A 17,731-nucleotide genomic window follows, 5' to 3' on the forward strand; every position below is an offset into this window, starting at 1 on the left:
CAATTGATCGATATGCTTTCAAATGAATATGCTGAAATGGCCGACCTGTGCAGGTGGCTATGAAGTGGATGTGGAGAAAGAAGTAGTTCACAGCTATTACTATTGCGGGGAGAAGGCCTCGGGAGTCGGCCCCGGCGACAAGGAAAGCCGACGACAGCCGCGCTGTTCCGCAGTTTGATTAACTACCTACATTAATTACAGCGACCAACTCGCTGATAGAGTCGAAATGCATTCCAAGGCGCAAACGGAATGTAGAAAGAAAAGAGAGAGAAGAATGGATGAATGGGTATCAATTAATTTGATTAGTTAAACACGGGTATATATGCTAAATAATACATATACTATACAATGACTGTGGTTAACACTTCACAGTCTACTCTTCTGCGAAAGGATGCCATGACAGATACTGCCGGACCTCTTCGTCCGTGGGCCAAGGACCCCAACCCTCCGTGCTCTCGATAATCTTGTACGCCTCTTCAACATAGGGGTCAGAGAAAGTCGGTCTAGAGTCCTGATCAACCGGGACTTCTTGCCTCTCGGCGTCTGGTCCACCCGCGGCCTTGCGCATTAAGACTTCATTCTCCCAGGAACCCTCCAGGAATACCCGGACGGCGACCAAAGTACGCCGCATCATTCTCTCTCCGTTCGTCAACTCGTCGGCCCTTTCTTTTAGGACCGGGGCGAATCGACTCATCCACTGAAGGAGATTCAACAGCCCATCATAGTCTTCAGCTGTTCCCAGCGCCCGGACAAATCCATGCAACACAGCAGGGGCTGGAACTTGGAACATAGGAGGGACAGATGACCCGGTAACAGCATCCCGGTCATCATTTCCATCCACGTCTGTGGACAATTGGGGAACTGGAAGAACGAGCCGATCAAAGTGAGCCTTGAGAAGACGCAATCCCTCATGTACCATCTCTTCGAATGTCCGAGGGACAGACACGGACAACACTCCGTTGCGTCGCAAAGCTCCCCTCACCGTATGCAAGCCTTCCTCTGCAGCGCTAGGGTCTCGAATCCCAGCAGCGACAGCGTGAGAGAATGCATTGCATAGAATCAAAAGTCCATCCATTCCGGGCTCGACGTCGATCTTTCTCATCCATCCTATTACCTCAACGACTTCATACCAGGCAAGGAACCGTTGCACATCCCGTCTCATCTTTCGATCCTGGACTGTTACTCGAGGGGAAGCGAGAGCGCGGAGCAGCGGAAGCCAGGCAGACGTATATCGCGGCTTCAACGTTCTCAGCAGCTGCACCGCATGCGCCAGGGCCCGTGGATGATGGATCTGATCATTCTCACCCAGCACATGACCGTATGAAAACAGTGTAGTCTTGGTCGAAGAGACATGGGCGTCCTGCATGACAACTGGGAAAAGATCTGCCATGCGAAGGTTATATCCAGCGATATATAGGGAGTCAAATTTCGAAAACTTGCAGAGAAATTGAATGAACGCTAGGAATAGATAATGCGGCAAGGTCCGGATAGTATTCATGGCATCTGGGTCATACCGGTCGGGCCACAACGTGCACAGTGCCCTCACCTGCTTTGTGGATAGGGTACTGCAAGACAAATAGTCCAAACCTGAGCGAAAACTCGTGCAAGACCCAAGCAACAAGGCCAGAAAACGGCCAGAGGGTCGAATACCCTGCGAAAGCATCTGCTTGAGAAGATCATCTAGCGAAGGGGGTTCACTGCGCACATATATCACATCGCGGGCCGAGGATGGTTCAGGAAACACCTCTAGTCCATCGCCCGGGAGAGAGAGGCTGACACGGTCAAAGTTCCTTTCTATTGCATGCCTCCTAAACACCAGCTTCTGTGCCATTGCATGATAGATGCGCATACAGGGAGGGAGACCCTGGTCTTGATAGGACAGAAAACACGCCCAAGCTTCGCGAACCGTCCTAGTGGCGCGTATGCGAGCTACCCAGATAGCAGGGTCGTTGGGCCTGCTTTTGGCGGATGTTGAGAGCTTGTCGGGAGAACTGGTCAAGCTTCGCGTCTGAATAGTCGGGCTCCCGTCTGTGTCCCAGCCAGCCAAGATGCTAGCAACCTCTTCCCAGACAGTGTGGGAATAGCCTGCTTCTTTCATCTGAGACATGACTTGCATCGCACGACTTCTCATTCCTTCGTTTCCTCTCTGCGAGTCAATGCCCAGTTTTTCTTCTTTCCAGGGAGGCCAAGACGCCGCCTTATAGCTGGCAGATAGCTTTTCCGCAGCCGTCTTCTTGTGGGAGAGTTGGACTGCTACAACTGCCTGATAGCCTCGCCGATTGACGGGCAGCACGGGTCGGTGAGCAGCCATTGCCTTGAGGAGTTCGAATTGTGCCCGTTGTTGAATGGAGGCGGAGACAAACGGACTATGCTTTGATGGTATGGAGAGCAACCAGAGACATGCATTAAAATAATTAGCGCGCAACCGATTCAGGCGCAAAATATGTTTAGGGGTTGCATCCTTTTCAGTAAGTGTATGAACCAAGAACGAGGCGAACGAATGTGCAATACTGAGTTGTGCCGCGGGCCACAGACAACGGGCGTGGTAGAGTAGAAGCTTGACCATGGACATAGCTGTGGGGGCAGATACTCGCGGCTGCTCTCTCTTTGATGGCGACGTGATCTCGGGCTCAGAGCCTTTTGAGATTGATTCCACGACTGAAGCTATGGTTGGAAGCGGTTGATGGTTCATAATGTGTAAAGAATAGAGAAGTAATACCCGGAAAGCCCTGACATCTAGATGCTTTCGGCGCAAGAGGAGAAGGTGAATAAAAGGCGGAATACGCTTTGTTGTGTTCTGTTCTTGCAGAGCATAATGTCTGGCCAAGACAAAAAGTCTTAGGGCCGCTTGGAACGAGTGGTTAGCCTTAAGGATCCATGCCCATGCCATTATATCCTCTGCAGAATATCCTTGCGCGGACAAAAGCTGGAGATGCCTGTCGTTGAAAACCCGTTCGACAGCTTCGTCGACCTTGGATGCATGATTCGAATCATGATCCCCCGGAAGGCGATTCCGAGAAAGAAGTGTATCAAGTGATTGTATATAATCCGCCAAAATAGTTTGAAGCGACACCCTCGACGGTCTCCTGACAGCCATCATAGAGCGATGTTTTTGACGTCGCACTGCAGTACTGTGAAGAATTTTTTGCGATAATAACCCCTCTCGATGAGTATGTCGCCGACGAGGTTGCTGATAATCGAGCATCGGATATGTTTGTTGAAGCGCAGAGATTAGATGCTCCGTCGGTGTCTGCTGTAGATCCTTTCGAATTCTTTCGTGCTGGCTCACGCTCTTCTTCAGTTCGGACGAATGACCCTCGCGACTTTGGCCATCATACGGGTCTGGTTGGCCGGTTGCCGACGTTCTCTTGAGAGATTCGGTACCGTCTCCAGCCCTCCTTGACGGACGCCGAGGTCCATTGTCGCCCAGGCCTTCCACTGCATTGTTCCGGTGAATTCTTTGAGAATGAGCGGCCGGAGAAAAGGCCTGGCTCAATGAGCACTGAGATCGCAGCTCATCCCACCAAGCATTGGAGTCAATGTCGGTTCTCACTGCCCGATGCCGTCGAATCTCATGTTGCTGGTCTTGTTCCACCCCGGTACTGCGGGCTGTCGAAGTCGATTGAGTCCGTCTGAAATGGAAGATCTGGACACCGGCGCTCTGCAAACATTTCAGGGAGTTAGGGGAGGACAAGGATGCCTAGATGAAAGAAGAACGGATTAGGAAAGACGTTTTCGGGGCTGGGAAGTTCGTATGCCAACCTGGTGCAGACGACCGCTGCTGGGGAGCAGATGGGCCCCCGTCCATGCTCGCACCCCCAAGTGGTACGAGACATTATTGAAGACCGATGACATCCATGAATTGTGGCGGAATGGTCAGGTTCACAAAGGCCCGGTGTTCTCAGCCCTGGACTAAAATGTTAATTGGAACGCGAGTCGGAGTCCAGACGGCTCGGCGACGCCTCGGTCACGTGAAGCGCGGCGTCACGGGCGGCGTCGCTAACCAGATTTGGCGCGCCGCAGAGCGAGAGCGAAACGAACCTCCTTCGCTGAGGGCCCATCCCAAGTAACCCTGCGCTCCCTTCAGGATCCGCCTCAGTCCCCGTTTTCTTTTCCATTCCTTTTTGCTCGTCTTTTCTGTCGCGCGTGGTGAGCTGGAGGCGCTTTTCCGCGTCTGCCGTGGCTGTGGCGTTGAAGGCCGTGAGGCTACGGTGCAGAAGCGTCTTGCGAATCCCGTCTTCCCCAAGCGCGCGCTGGGTCTCGCATCAGCATCCCGAGTAACTAGATTCTAGGCGGACTCTGCGACGGTATCATTTCCCCAAACTGGACGCTGACGCGCAATATCGCGCTCTGGACCGGCTGCAAAATTTTCCACTTGTCCCTCAGTGTGGATTGAGGTGAGATTGTGCTGCTGCCGTCTTCTGTCCAGGCGTGTACTGGGCTTGTCCGCCGCATCCAGCAGGGTTTCGGAATAGCGCAACTTACGAAGCATGGCCAGTGACGAGGGAGGGGAAACGGCCACCATGCCCGTCACGAACGGGGATCTCCATCCGCCTGCAGCCGACTCTTCTGCGCTGTCAACCCCTGGGAAACGGAAGCGCGTGTCCAGTCCAGAGGACAAATCTGCGCAAGACAATGTTCCGTCTACCTCCCCGGAACAAGCCAAGCAGGAGCTCGATCAAACATTACGATATCTCCTGCAGATCTTGGCCAGGTTAGCCAGACCATCCCCTTCCTTCCATGCCCGCGATTTGTTAACAAAGTCTCCAGCGACGATGAGGATATCCACCTTTTCAAATGCTCCCTCGTTCCATCCTCTCCCGCGAAGCCCCGTTCCAAGCGCGCGAAGCTTTCGGGCGACAACGATAAAACTGCCAGTATAGAGGCGCGAGTCGCCGCCGGTCGCTACAACTCGCTGCAGGAGTTTCTCGATGATGTGGAGAGGGCATCGACTGCCGTGATTGGGAAACAGCAGTCTCAGACCGTGCATCCCGACGCCAAAGATGCCGAGGACTCGATTTCGAATTTGAAAAACCGAATCATGGCGCTGAAAAAGCGCTTGAATAGTCTTCTAATTCAGGTTTCTTACAAATCCTCGGCCGTCAAAACGGAGCCATCGGATGAAGGGGCGGATTCTTCTGTGCTCCGACCTAATACCGGTACCGGTCGCGAAGATAAGAGGGTCTTGACGATTTTTGGAAACCCTTCAAATCCGAAGCAGCTGTTCTCGAGTTTGCAGCACCCGATCAAGGTACCTTTAGGCTCAGATAAGCAGCACCAGGTGGAGATTCAGCCGCCACTTCCTGAAGACAAGTTGCCAAACGGCATTACCGCGATCAAGGCTGCTCCATACAACCTTAGTATGGATGAGAAGCAAACAAAAACCTTCGGCGAAGTGTTTGCGCCTCGTCCGACCCTGCCTCAACTAGAGCCTCCACGCCGAACGAGATCCTGGGCCAGAAATCCGTCGGCAATGTGGATAGACCATTTCGACGCCGTGACGGATCTTAAAGCTGTGCTAGGCGAGAAAAATAATTATTGTTTCGCATCCCTTCCTTCTGTCAGCTGGCTGCACTATGGCGGGGCCACCTCGTCTCCTTCATACTGGAGCCGGAAACAGAAGCAACTTGAGAACAGTGGCAAGGACCAGTCTCAACAACAGGAGACCTATTCTACAACCAACGACGATGACCCGGCTTTGCTCCAGGGTGCATATTCGTCATTCGCTCCGTCGATCGACAGCTCCAGTTCTATTGTGCAGGCGGACGCGAAGAACTTGGTCTGGTGGGCCAAGCGCGGGGCAAGGCGCTTCAAAACATTGTTGGCATTACATTATGGTGCTGGCGAGCAAGATCAGGAACCGCCACTGCCTGAACTCGATGAGGCAACCCTCGAAGAGGCTGTCAACTCATTTAATCCTGAGGAGGTCCCGGAAGAGGTTTCTCCCAAGGCAGCTGAGTCAGCTGAGTCTGAGGCCTCAGAGACAGAATCCAAAGAAGTCGATGAAATCCTGCGAGAAGTTTCGGAACTCATGGAAACGCTGAACTCTTATCGTCAAATACGCAATTTCGATACTACTCATGCAAGCGCTTTGCATCCGGACCTCAAGGACACCTCTCCCGACGCTAGTACACCATCCCCAGCTGAACGCGCTCTTTACGAGACGCTCAAGTCGAGCTTGGCAGCCATCATCGCCAACCTCCCACCATATGCCGTGGCTAAACTAAACGGAGAGCAATTAGCAGACTTGAATATCAGTCAGAAGATACTGGTTGAGAATCCAGTATACAATGGCACTATGGAAGAGGACGACTATACGATTATGCAGAAGCGGATCGCGGCTTCTACTCCAGCTAATCACGCAGCAACGCCAGCTCGAGGTTACCAGGGCTCTCCGGCATATAACCAGCGGATGTATCCTCACGCGAGGCCGCAGCAACCAGCAGCTGGCTACCAAGGCTACTACGGTGGCCGACACCCTCCCCCTTCGACTCCATATACTCCGGGCACTGCACCCCAAACTCATGCACCTCGCCCTCAAGCATCTCCATCGCAGCGTCCGAGTCACCTTCCGGGGTATTCGCAACCTGGGGGTCAGTACATGCAGCGACCGAATGGTTACAGTCCTTACCCGGGGCAACAAGGGGCGCCGCCTCCTCAAGGCTCTCCACAGCCTTATGCGCAACGACCTGGTCAGCCGGGATACCAACAGAGCCCACAATATGCTGCAGGGCGAAGTGCCTCACCACAGAAGCAGCCCGGGTATGCCACACCTCAACCACGCACGCCTTACATGAACCCGGGCACGAATAATCCACCACGATACTATCCGCCCCAGCAACAGCCGCAACAGCCTGCACACTACGGTAACTATCCGCCGGCCCAAACCCCATCTTCCTCGACACCGTATACCAACTCTGCCGCGGCGGCAAACTATCCCCGTAGTGCCACTGAACAAGCTGCACTGAAGGGCCAACAACACCAGCAGCAATCAGCAACACCCAACCCTCCTGCTTCACAGCCGCAGGCGCAGCCTCAGCAAAACAACGAGCAAAGCGCCTCCCAAGACCGGAGCGCTAGTCCAGGAAACAAGCAAAGTAGCACTCCAGTTTCGACGTGAATGACTCAGGAGCGATGATGATGATGACGATGACGATGATGAGTTGTTATCGAATTAGTTGCGGTCGCTTGCTGGCTGGCGGTAATAATTTAACAAATTACATTACAACTTATTTATTATTTACCTACCTACCTAAAGTCTGAACTTTCAGAATTGGACTGGACTGGACTGGATTGGACTGGACTAGACTACTACTGTTACCGGGCACGGCGTAGTATGTGATTGATGAAGGTTATGTGTATTAGTATGTGTACTAGACTTTGAGCTCGATCGAATATTCCTTTTTTTTTCTTTATTTCTTCTTTTGTTGTCTTGATTGACAAGAAAAACCTTCTTCACCAAGGAAAAGAAAAGATTCAGTTTCAATTCCTGTTTTGTGTGGCTTTTTATTTTTTATTTATTTGGTCAATCAATGGTCGGGCGGTCGGTTGACTGGCTGCTGGTCAGGTTTTGCTTTGCGTTGCCTTGTTTGTTTCCTTCTTTTACCTTTGCTTCTTAAGGATTTTCTTCTATCCGTTCAGGGAAGAAAGAAAGGTGGTGTGGTGTGGTGTGGTCTGAGACTGAGGTTTCTTTTCGTTTCTTTTCTTTTCTTTCTTTTCTTTTTCTTATCATAATAATTCGAACCTCTTTCTTTCCCCCTTGGGATGGGAAAGGCGCTAGCTGCCAGCTATACGGAGTACTGCGCCGGTACCATTTATTTAGATTTTAGATTATTAGAATGTGTCTACCTAACCTACCTAGGTACTATGACTATGAATGTGAACTATCTAACTGATCGGTTGATTGAATTGAATTGAATTGAATTGATGTGTTTGAATGCAAGTTCATTTCTGTGCCCGAAATACCTCCTTTCATGTCATGTCATGTCATGTACATTCTTCGCCTATCATCAAATGTTTCTTGGACTGTGGTCGTAATACTATCATAATACATGGACAAAAGCCTGGTCACTTTGAACCAACCGTAGAATATGCATGCAATGGGTTTTGCTGTCCTCTCGGGACGCATGGAGGATGAAAAAGAAAAAAAAAAGATGTCATCCAAGTAATCAATACCAGACAGAAATACTAATAGGCCAGCAGAGGCAGCAGCAGCGCAGCAGACAGAACACCAATGATGAAATACAGCAGGCTATTGTCGTGTCGTGTCGCAGAGTTTGGTGACAGTGAAATGAGGTCTCGGTTGTGATCGAGGAAACGTGCTTCGGGTTTGGCGATGGGAGAATGCTTCTGCATCCACGCACGATAGAATTCGACATCGCGGTCAGATGCTTGAGGCAAGGTTTGAAGCACTTTGCTGAAACTGCAGAGTGCGTCGTCTGTTTCATCGCAGTGGTGTCCTTGTCAGCAATCAAGAACATTTGCATATGCAAGAGAGAAGAAAGTGCTTACTGTATTGATGGGTCTTATAGGTCAGCTTCTCCAGAAGCGCCATTCGTCGAGAATGAAAGGAAGAATACGCCTGAGCCTCGGCATCCATCCGGCGTGACGCAGGTGCAGGCTTCGTCCCATCACGCTGCGCTAAGGCAATACGATGCTTCTCCTCGTATTCATCCAGCCTTTGGAGCTCCTCTTCCATCTGAGCGATTTCGTCCTGGAGATAGAGCAGAACCCGGTGGTTGACGGCCTCGAATCTTCTGTAGAGAGGGGGCAGTTTGTGATCGTCTTTAACCGATGAATCCAGTTTGGACGCCAGACACGCGTACCCAAATGACGGGCCGGGAGACATGGCAGCCTTTTTCGTTTTTCGCTTTCCAGACGGCCTCAACGACTCCGAGTCCTCCGTTGGAACCTCCGACGATGGCTGATCTCGCAATAAAGGATTCGCTCGGGAGGGAATATAATACGTTTCAGGAGCAGAATAGTCGAAGTTGTGGTCAGGAGGAGGTTCTGGGCCTCCTGCGAGGCTCTCAGTCTCATACCCTCCAGCAACATGCAGTTTCGAATGGGCAATGTGACTGTGAGCTAAGCGCAGATGTCTGGTTTCCGGCGAAGCATCCGGCAGTGTAGCTGATTCGAAATCGGTTGACGTCGAGTCTTTGGATGCCACCGAAAATGTCTGATCCGGACTGCTCGTTCTGAAGGATGAGCCTGGCTCCGAATTCAAGTCGGAAGGAAGGCACGAATGTCTGTCACCGGTAACAGAACCCAATCCTGCCCTTCGCGTAGGCGACTCCATGGCGGGGATGCGTCCGTTATCGTTTTCCTTGCTGCTGCTGGTGCTGCCGCTGCTTCCTTGGGAGGAATCGCTATCCGTCTCCTCATTGTCATCGAGAAAGTCAAAGACATTGGGTTTCGATGGCACATCCTTCTGCGGCACTTCCGTGGTCGGCTTGTTCGAGGATGTTGACTTGCGCTCAGCATCCTTGGGCGTAGCATCCTTGTGCGCAGCCTCATTTCGTACATGACTGCTTGACTGCCCCCGGGTCGTGGATTTGGCCGATTCGGAGGCCGCAGTCAAAACAGATGCTGGCCGAGAGGCATTGGAAGTTGTTGAGCCTCGCTTGGCTTTATCTGCCTTGCTGCGCCTGTTACGACCCACCGTCGGCATTGTGGAGGAGATCGACGATTTCTCCAAGCGCAGAAAAACGAAGCAATTCGATAAGGAAACCGTTCACATCGCAAGTCGAGATCACGTGGGGTTCTTCGCACTCAGAATCGACAGCTTCCAGAGATGTCGTCCGGCAGTAGAAAGAAAACTAAAAATATCTCCTTCACATTCCACTCATCGCTATATCGGATTGCTCGATAAAATGCTGCGATATTCCCACATTAGTCCCTACATTCCTTACAGTGACTATAGCCTCGATCAGCGGCCGATCTCAAACCAGGAGACCTTTCTTTGGGGTCCGTCCTTGAGGCCGGATGGTTTGCGTCCAGCGCCTGTCCAACAAGACGACTCGACAGATTGGAAACTTTCTGGCCCCGAAGCAGGAAACCATGAATGCTATATTAATGTTATGTTACGCGCTTGTCACCCACCTTGACGTCGCGGTTGATCAATGCGTCGCACGAACGCGGGACCTGGGGATGTCGCCGTTTGGGGAATTCCAACTGAAACGATTCGGGCCACGGCCCCCAACACCAGCAAGGACTTGCCTTGTAAACGTTCGCGACGCGTTATGGTCAGTTTGACCACTGGGGGGCGAGGGGCAGCCTCTGCAGGGAGAAAATACTACGGCGAAAGCCCAAGGCGCCTGCATCCTTTCTGCAGCCGAATCGGCCTCTGCCCACTGGAGACATCGAGTGGGCTGTGCTGCGTGGCTGGCCAGATATGGCTGGCATTGAGTTCAGAAGACTGCTGTGCTGGCCATCGTTCACTCGTCTGCCGGTATCCCTTACGTCCGGTTATGCTGACACCAGTAGGAGTGATTTCTATTGCAACCCGGAATACGCGATCCCCGCTTGGCAAATTGTTACGCACCGAACCCATCTTGCTGGATATGTACGGAATGACTGCGGAGTACCGGCTGCCACACTCTTAAGCATACAGCTCACCGCTAGTTATCGATAGAGTTGGGCCCATCTACTCCGTACGCTCTCGCCATCAGTGTCGGCATGACGGTTTCTAGACAGGCGAACACGCGGGACAACTGCTCTGCAACTGCAAGTCATTTGGATGGCTTGCAGCGAGTCCGGCATAGATCCGTAGGAATATTTAGCTTCGAAGACGAACTGTTTTACTATTTTTGCTGGCAACTCAGATCTCAGTTGCTGTAGAAAAATTACCCGTGACATGACAATTACGGACATGATAATCGTAGTGTGTTCCTATTGAGAAGATTGAAACACAATTATATTCAGAGTGAAAAAAATAAAAACCATTTCAATAGACCAAGAATGTCATGATCCATATTCCCCATTTTCCGGAGTCTGGAATATATCGTTAGTCTCCATCAAAATGGATTATGGAGCTTGAACCTCGCCTCTTTACCGGCGTAATACGTTACAGAGACCGCCCTGGAAAACCACGGGCGAATCGTCATCTCGCAGCAACCGATCCTCGCAAAACAGGTCGAATTAGACAACAACGGCTAGTTTTAATTAATATCTTCGACATCCCCCAACTCTCAAAGCGAGACATTGCTCCCACATGCTACGAACATGGCTCCTCCGCAACGCTGGAGTAGCTCGCCCTCGACGGTGCTTGCATCGACTACGTGAACAGCAGCTTCAGGCCTGGATTCCCGGCGGCAGTCACCTCGCATCGTTTCCCCCCATTCGCCGTTCACTCACCACCGAAGTCGCTTCGGAGCGTCGCGAAGAACGCGTCCCGCTACGGAAACAGCTCAAGGATGAGGCAAAGAGCTTGAAAGCCCAGAAGAGGCAGAACAAAGGAAATGACGAACCACAAAGACACGAGGGATGGGAATTGACCGTCGGGATCGAGATCCACGCCCAATTGAACACGGAAGCGAAGCTCTTCTCAAGTGAGTGCGGTGGCCTATGCCATCTCGACTGGAGCGACGTTTTCTAAATGATTGAGCTAGGAGCCCCGACCTCTACCAGCGATGTGCCAAACACCAACGTCGCCTTATTTGACCTGGCATTCCCAGGGAGCCAGCCGGTTGGTTGCTCTCAAAATGACGTCTTTGCCAGACTGCAGGCTCATTTCTCTTAGGAATTTCAAGTTGCGACCTTACTCCCTGCCTTGCGTGCGGCGATCGCCCTCAATTGTGAAATCCAACCCGTGAGCCGGTTCGATCGAAAGCACTACTTCTACCAGGACCAGCCGGCGGGATATCAGATCACACAATACTATGGTTCGTGCATGCGTCTGCGGTGGCCGGGTTATGAGTGAGCGATGGCGCTAACTGCATAGTGTAGAGCCCTTCGCAAAAAACGGCTATATCGATCTTTACGACTACGATGGAATTGCGCCGGAGGATGGCAAGAGAGTCCGCGTTGACATCAAGCAAATTCAGCTGGAGCAAGACACGGCGAAGTCGCAGGAGTATCCTCCTTCCATGCAGCTCCTGGATTTCAATCGGGTCTCGCATCCTCTCATCGAGATCATCACCATGCCCCAGATCCACTCCCCAGCGACGGCGGCCGCGTGTGTCAGGAAGATCCAGGCACTGTTGCAGGCTACCAGTGCTGTCACGACAGGGATGGAGTTGGGTGGCCTGCGAGCAGATGTCAACGTTTCCGTCCGTAAACGCGACGAAGGCCCTGGAGCGCACCAGTATCACGGGGTTGGAGGGCTTGGTCAGCGCACGGAAATCAAGAATCTAAGCAGCTTCAAGGCGGTCGAAGACGCGATTATAGCCGAGCGCAACCGCCAAATCGCGGTCCTCGAGAGTGGTGGAACCGTGGAGGGCGAAACGCGGGGCTGGACCATTGGCAGTACTGAGACTCGCAAACTCCGGGGCAAGGAGGGAGCAGTCGACTATCGCTACATGCCCGATCCCGATCTGGGCCCTCTCATCATCGACCCCCAGCTCGTCTCCACTCTGGGGGATACGCTCCCTGTCTTACCCGACGATCTACTGAATATGCTTATTGGCCCCACGTATGGGCTTTCCATTGAGGATGCGAAGCCGCTGCTCGAACTGGATGAGGGCTCCAGGCTCGAATACTACCAAGATGTTGTTGATGCCCTCCGTGCCCTCCAACAAGATGAGAATGAGACTCCCCAGAAATCCCTCGGCAGGGTCGCGGGGAATTGGGTTCTACATGAATTGGGAGGGCTCTTGACCAAGGCAGATCTACCATGGGATCCGGAGCGAGTGCCCGCGCAGAAACTCGCGGAGATTATCGATCAGCTCCTGCGAAAACGCATCACCGGCCCGACGGCCAAGCAGGTGCTGGCGATGGTCTTTGACGGAGACCAGCGGCCGATCCAGCAGCTGCTCGAGGAGGAGAATCTCATCCTGCGGCCGCTGTCACGAGAAGAGTACCTGGCGTTGGCCGAGGCAGCGATCAGCAAGAACCCGCAGCTGGTGGCACAGATCCGCGAGAAGAACCAGCCGGGCAAGCTGGGGTGGTTTGTCGGGCAGATGATGCGGATGGGAGAGAAAGGGCGTGTGGAAGCACAGCGGGCGGAGGAAGTACTGCGAGAGATCGTTCTGGGGCGTGGCTGAGGGATTGCCGAGGCTAGAAACGTGGTTCCTGGGGCTGCATGTTGTACAATAGTAAATAGTGGTCTTTATAGACGGCAATTTATGATACCCCTGCACACAAACACTATTTCTTGCTGTGAGACCTGGAAAAAACCAGATCCACACGGAGAAACGCGAGAATAGCCGCCCGTGGAGCAAAATTTTTCCCCTTCCACCTGCTTCGATGTGATTCGTGATGATCCAAAGGGCGGCCGGTTCAACCTGTACTTAGGGGAAACACGATGGAGATTCTGGGCGTTTGGTTACGAGTCCGGCGCGGCTGCAACGGGAAGCAGAGCACGCTCGACCGCTAAAAGCAGCTGCACCCGACCTCGCCGAGCTTCGTTATTCATTCCAACCCTTCAGAATGGACCACCCCCACGAACCGTCAGCGGCCATTTAAGGGCCTGCTGCCCGGGTTCCGTTCCCTTCGCGTCTTTGTTTTGGCGGTTGTTTGCTTTTCTGTTTTCTCCTGAGCGTTGTCTTTCTGTGGCTTCCTGCGGGGTAGCTGCTGTCTCCAGCGTTCTGCGCCAGTGGACCGTCCTCGAAACACCCGCCCAGTGCTTTATACTGTCCTTTCTATTCTAGACAATAGAGATAAGAGCAGTCTCCAGGATGACGTCTCCCTCTACGATTCACCAGCGGTTCCTTTCCAAGCCCAATGAGTTGGGTGTGGTTGCCGTCGGCTTCTCCGGCGGGCAGGTAATAAACCCCGCATTGCCTTCACTCTGTTGAGATGTCTTCTTAGACATCTGGTGATCCTTTATTGACTGATCTCTAGTGCAAACCAGGAGTGGAAGCCGCGCCCTCCGCGTTGATCGCTTCCGGTCTTCTCGACCAACTGCGCGATGATCTCGGGTATGACGTGCACTATGACAGCAAGGTCCACAACTATACGGATATTATTCCCGCGCCGGACCAGGACCCCGAATTCAGAGGGATGAAGAAACCCCGCGCCGTGAGCGCAGTCACGGAGCGTCTGAGTCAGCAGGTCTACGAACACGCCAAAGAGGGCAAGTTTGTCCTTACTCTGGGCGGCGATCATTCGATCGCGATCGGGACCATCTCAGGGACTGCCAAGGCGATCCGGGAAAGGATGGGCGGCCGCGAGCTGGCGGTGATCTGGGTCGATGCGCATGCCGATATCAACACGCCTGAGACGAGTCCTAGCGGCAATATCCATGGAATGCCGGTCGCGTTCCTCACGGGGCTGGCCAAGGAGGAGAGAAAGGACATCTTTGGCTGGCTGCAGAAGGAGCATCTGGTCAGTGTGAATAAACTGGTGTATATCGGTTTGCGGGATGTCGATCGGGGGGAGAAAAAGATTCTCCGAGAGAACGGCATCAAAGCATTCAGTATGCACGACATTGACAAGTGGGTCGACAGAGTAGTCTCCTGTCAGGCTGTGAATCCGGCTGACTGGTTGTTACAGGCATGGCATCGGGCGCGTAGTGGAGATGGCCCTCGCGCACATTGGCAACGACACTCCTATCCATCTGTCCTTCGACGTAGACGCTCTCGACCCGATGTGGGCACCGAGCACCGGCACGCCGGTCCGAGGGGGCTTGACACTGCGGGAGGGAGACTATATCGCCGAGTGTGTTCACCAGACAGGGAATCTGGTTGCGATGGACATGGTGGAGGTGAACCCCAGCCTGGAAGTGGGCGGAGCGACTGAAACGATCCGCACGGGATGCTCCCTGGTCCGCAGTGCGCTGGGAGATACCTTGCTGTAGTCGCCAGGTGGCAGTTGAGGTCACTCAGATCTGCCAGCCTTACTTGACAAGTTCGCTGATAGAGCATAACATGTGATGCGAATCATACAATTGTACGATAGTATAAATTAACTAAATCAGATTCTTATGCACGGATACATGTAGAGCATAGTCAGATCGAACTCGACGCATCTAGATCTGTAGCAGCCATATCATATTATATCATATCGTATCATATCATATCGTATTCTCTGACTCGTGCAGCAAACTGCAGATTGCAGACGCAAACGCAGATAGATACCTTATTCTCCGTACGGCGTACAGACTACTCCGTAATTACTCTACATGTAGTTTCACCATCTACCTTATCTAGTTAGGTTGGTAGGTACATGTATGTACAACGTGGCAAGCGGGGCGGTTGAATCGACTGATGTCATGAAAGTCAGCAGGTCAGGTCAGGTCAGGTCAGGTCCCACACCGCAAGTCGGGGTTTGCATCACGAAACCCGTTGCTGTGTACTTCATACGGAGTGTATGTACAGTGTGTTCTACAGGTCACATGAGTCAGTCGTTCGAAGGAGGAAGTTGAAGTTTGTTTGTTTTATTCTTTTTTTAACCTTTGTTAAGAGTACGCAGTATGGAGTACAGAGTATGTTTGTACAGGTCTAGAGTCTAGACCGGTAGTTAGCCAGGCACAGAGGATACATAATGATGTCAAGTAGCCAGGTTATATATAATATGCGGTGTGTAGATTACACAGTACAGTGTACAGTGTACGGTGTACAGTATATACTCTGTACTCCGTACGGAGGAGAATATTTATTTCATTTAATTACGACTGACTAACTACTTGAGCGAGTGCTTATTTTATTTTCATCTATCTGCTAGGCATTTCATTTCATTTGCTAATTTTTCCCCTGCCACCCTATTTTTCTATTTTCCATCTTCTTAGCAAGAACTTTCCAATGCAGAAGGTTGGATATTATGGATGTACTCCGTACGTACCGACTTAGTCTGATTGGCGGGTTCTCGCCCAACCTCACTGTTTTTTCCCAGGAACGGGCCAATCATACCCCGAGTACTAACTCCGTACTCCGTACGGAGTACACCATGCAGAAGAACAACAGGATGATGATCTGGCTGTCTGTCTCACGAGTGCAGCAGCAGCAGCACTAGGTAATTAATATACTTCGTACGGAGTAGACTGTGTGCTATTTTCTGGATCTGCTGATATATTCTGCGCTTCTGCCTTATTACTACATATCCCTGCTCTGGTACGGAGTACAGTACTCTGTACTAAGTATTCCTTCAGTATAACTCTTTTGGGCTGCTGGGCTTACGTAAACCGTGCCTGTCCCTCATCGCATTGCCTCGTGTTCGTCTCCCATTGATAGCTCCTAGGCCCAAGCCTTAGGAAGGCGGTCGACTGGTCGTCCTCTCAGCTGGCGCTGGCGCTGGCGCTGCTGCGCCAACTGCTGGCAGTACCTACTATCTAGGTCTTCGGTCAGGTGCCTTATTATCGATCATTGACAGATTCAACTGCTGCAGCGCGGCCCAAGGCAAGGCAAGGCACTACACGACACGAGACGCCCTAGACGCCCTGCTGTGGCCCCTCTATTTATCTACTTACCCCCTACATTACCTACGCCCGCAGATACATATCTATCTGGTCGATCTGTTTTAGATACATACTCGACATGGCCGCCTATCGAGAAGTTCGCCGGTACCAATGGCCGGAACTGCAGCTGAACATCTGGGTGCTGATCGTGCTTGTGGGGTCGGCCACATGCATGGGCGTTTTTGCCTGGTTCATGGCGGTGCAGTCGCAGCTGCAGCTGGGGGTGCCGTGGTATGTATCACTCAATCAGTACCGTCTGTTTAAAACGTGTTTTTTTTTAACTACGCCGTCGCTAATCTGCTCTGATAACAGGCTCTTCCCGTATATGGTCACCGTCGGCGCCCTCGGCGTCGCGTTCGTCATCCTGATCCTCGTCCTGGTTGCGCAGCGGTTCCTGATCCCCGGCATCATCATTCTCGGCAGTTTCATTCTCTTCGTCTTGTGGTTGACGGGGCTGATCGAGACGGCGCTGCAGCTGTACGGCGGCACGGCCAACGTCAACTCCAACTGCCAGAATTACGTGACGAACCAGCCGTACAAGGGGAATACGCTCGAGGCATTGGCGTGGTTGACGCAGAATACTATCTGTACGTTTTACCCAATACAGCCTGCCGCGTGTGTGTTGCTGTTTACGTGGTTATCTGGACTAACACTGTGGCATAGGCAACTGCTGGAAAGCCGCCTTTGCGTTCGAAGTGGTCAACACGACGTTTTACTTTTGGATGATGGTCATGGCGTGGCAGGTTCACCGTGATGCTTTATGACGTGAAAAAAATATCCATCTGTCTGAGACGTTTATGACCCTGACGATTATCACTGTGATATTTATCAACGAGGACTGATGATCGGCGTTTTGCGTTAATGTATGGAATATATACTGTCTACTGTATGTACATGGGATGGAGTCACGTTGCTTTCGAAGTTTCAATGATATATTGACGTATCTGTGTATACATACAGCTCGTGCTTCCTCTTCCTTTCTCCAGTTGTCTTGCAGGTTTGGATTCATGGGTATCATCGTCATCGTCATCATTGGAACACACGTTTCGTTCGATCCAAAATCCAGCATTGGATCTCTCTGCCGCCTTGAGCACTATCGCCGATCGATTCTCGAGTCGCAGCTGACGGGATCCGGATCCGGACCCTTGGTCAAGCAGAAAGCAAGGGAGAAGCAGAAAC

General features: G+C 52.1%; 6 protein-coding genes across 6 annotated transcripts; 4 read left to right on the forward strand and 2 right to left on the reverse strand.

Moving 5' to 3' along the window:
- Positions 1-373: 373 nt before the first annotated feature.
- T310_4678 (uncharacterized protein) lies at positions 374-2,692 on the reverse strand (the record flags this gene model as incomplete). The annotated part of the gene is made up of 1 exon (XM_013472460.1): positions 374-2,692. The coding sequence occupies one exon, from the start codon at positions 2,690-2,692 to the stop codon at positions 374-376; it is 2,319 nt and encodes a 772-aa protein (XP_013327914.1).
- A 1,831-nt stretch (positions 2,693-4,523) lies between these two features.
- Positions 4,524-7,120, forward strand: T310_4679 (uncharacterized protein; the record flags this gene model as incomplete). Its single annotated transcript, XM_013472461.1, has 2 exons — positions 4,524-4,714; positions 4,771-7,120. 2 exons carry the CDS (start codon positions 4,524-4,526, stop codon positions 7,118-7,120), a joined length of 2,541 nt encoding a protein of 846 aa, XP_013327915.1.
- A 1,067-nt stretch (positions 7,121-8,187) lies between these two features.
- On the reverse strand, positions 8,188-9,670 carry T310_4680 (uncharacterized protein; the record flags this gene model as incomplete). Its single annotated transcript, XM_013472462.1, has 2 exons — positions 8,188-8,438; positions 8,512-9,670. 2 exons carry the CDS (start codon positions 9,668-9,670, stop codon positions 8,188-8,190), a joined length of 1,410 nt encoding a protein of 469 aa, XP_013327916.1.
- Positions 9,671-11,212: 1,542 nt separating this feature from the next.
- T310_4681 (Glutamyl-tRNA(Gln) amidotransferase subunit B, mitochondrial Precursor) lies at positions 11,213-13,202 on the forward strand (the record flags this gene model as incomplete). The annotated part of the gene is made up of 4 exons (XM_013472463.1): positions 11,213-11,549; positions 11,610-11,686; positions 11,741-11,882; positions 11,947-13,202. 4 exons carry the CDS (start codon positions 11,213-11,215, stop codon positions 13,200-13,202), a joined length of 1,812 nt encoding a protein of 603 aa, XP_013327917.1.
- Positions 13,203-13,835: 633 nt separating this feature from the next.
- Positions 13,836-14,956, forward strand: T310_4682 (Arginase; the record flags this gene model as incomplete). Its single annotated transcript, XM_013472464.1, has 3 exons — positions 13,836-13,922; positions 14,002-14,594; positions 14,653-14,956. The coding sequence occupies 3 exons, from the start codon at positions 13,836-13,838 to the stop codon at positions 14,954-14,956; spliced, it is 984 nt and encodes a 327-aa protein (XP_013327918.1).
- A 1,675-nt stretch (positions 14,957-16,631) lies between these two features.
- On the forward strand, positions 16,632-17,316 carry T310_4683 (uncharacterized protein; the record flags this gene model as incomplete). The annotated part of the gene is made up of 3 exons (XM_013472465.1): positions 16,632-16,783; positions 16,865-17,139; positions 17,216-17,316. 3 exons carry the CDS (start codon positions 16,632-16,634, stop codon positions 17,314-17,316), a joined length of 528 nt encoding a protein of 175 aa, XP_013327919.1.
- Positions 17,317-17,731: the final 415 nt, after the last annotated feature.

This window comes from Rasamsonia emersonii (assembly GCF_000968595.1).
Source record: "Rasamsonia emersonii CBS 393.64 chromosome Unknown ctg1118621760151, whole genome shotgun sequence".
NCBI lineage: Eukaryota > Fungi > Ascomycota > Eurotiomycetes > Eurotiales > Trichocomaceae > Rasamsonia > Rasamsonia emersonii.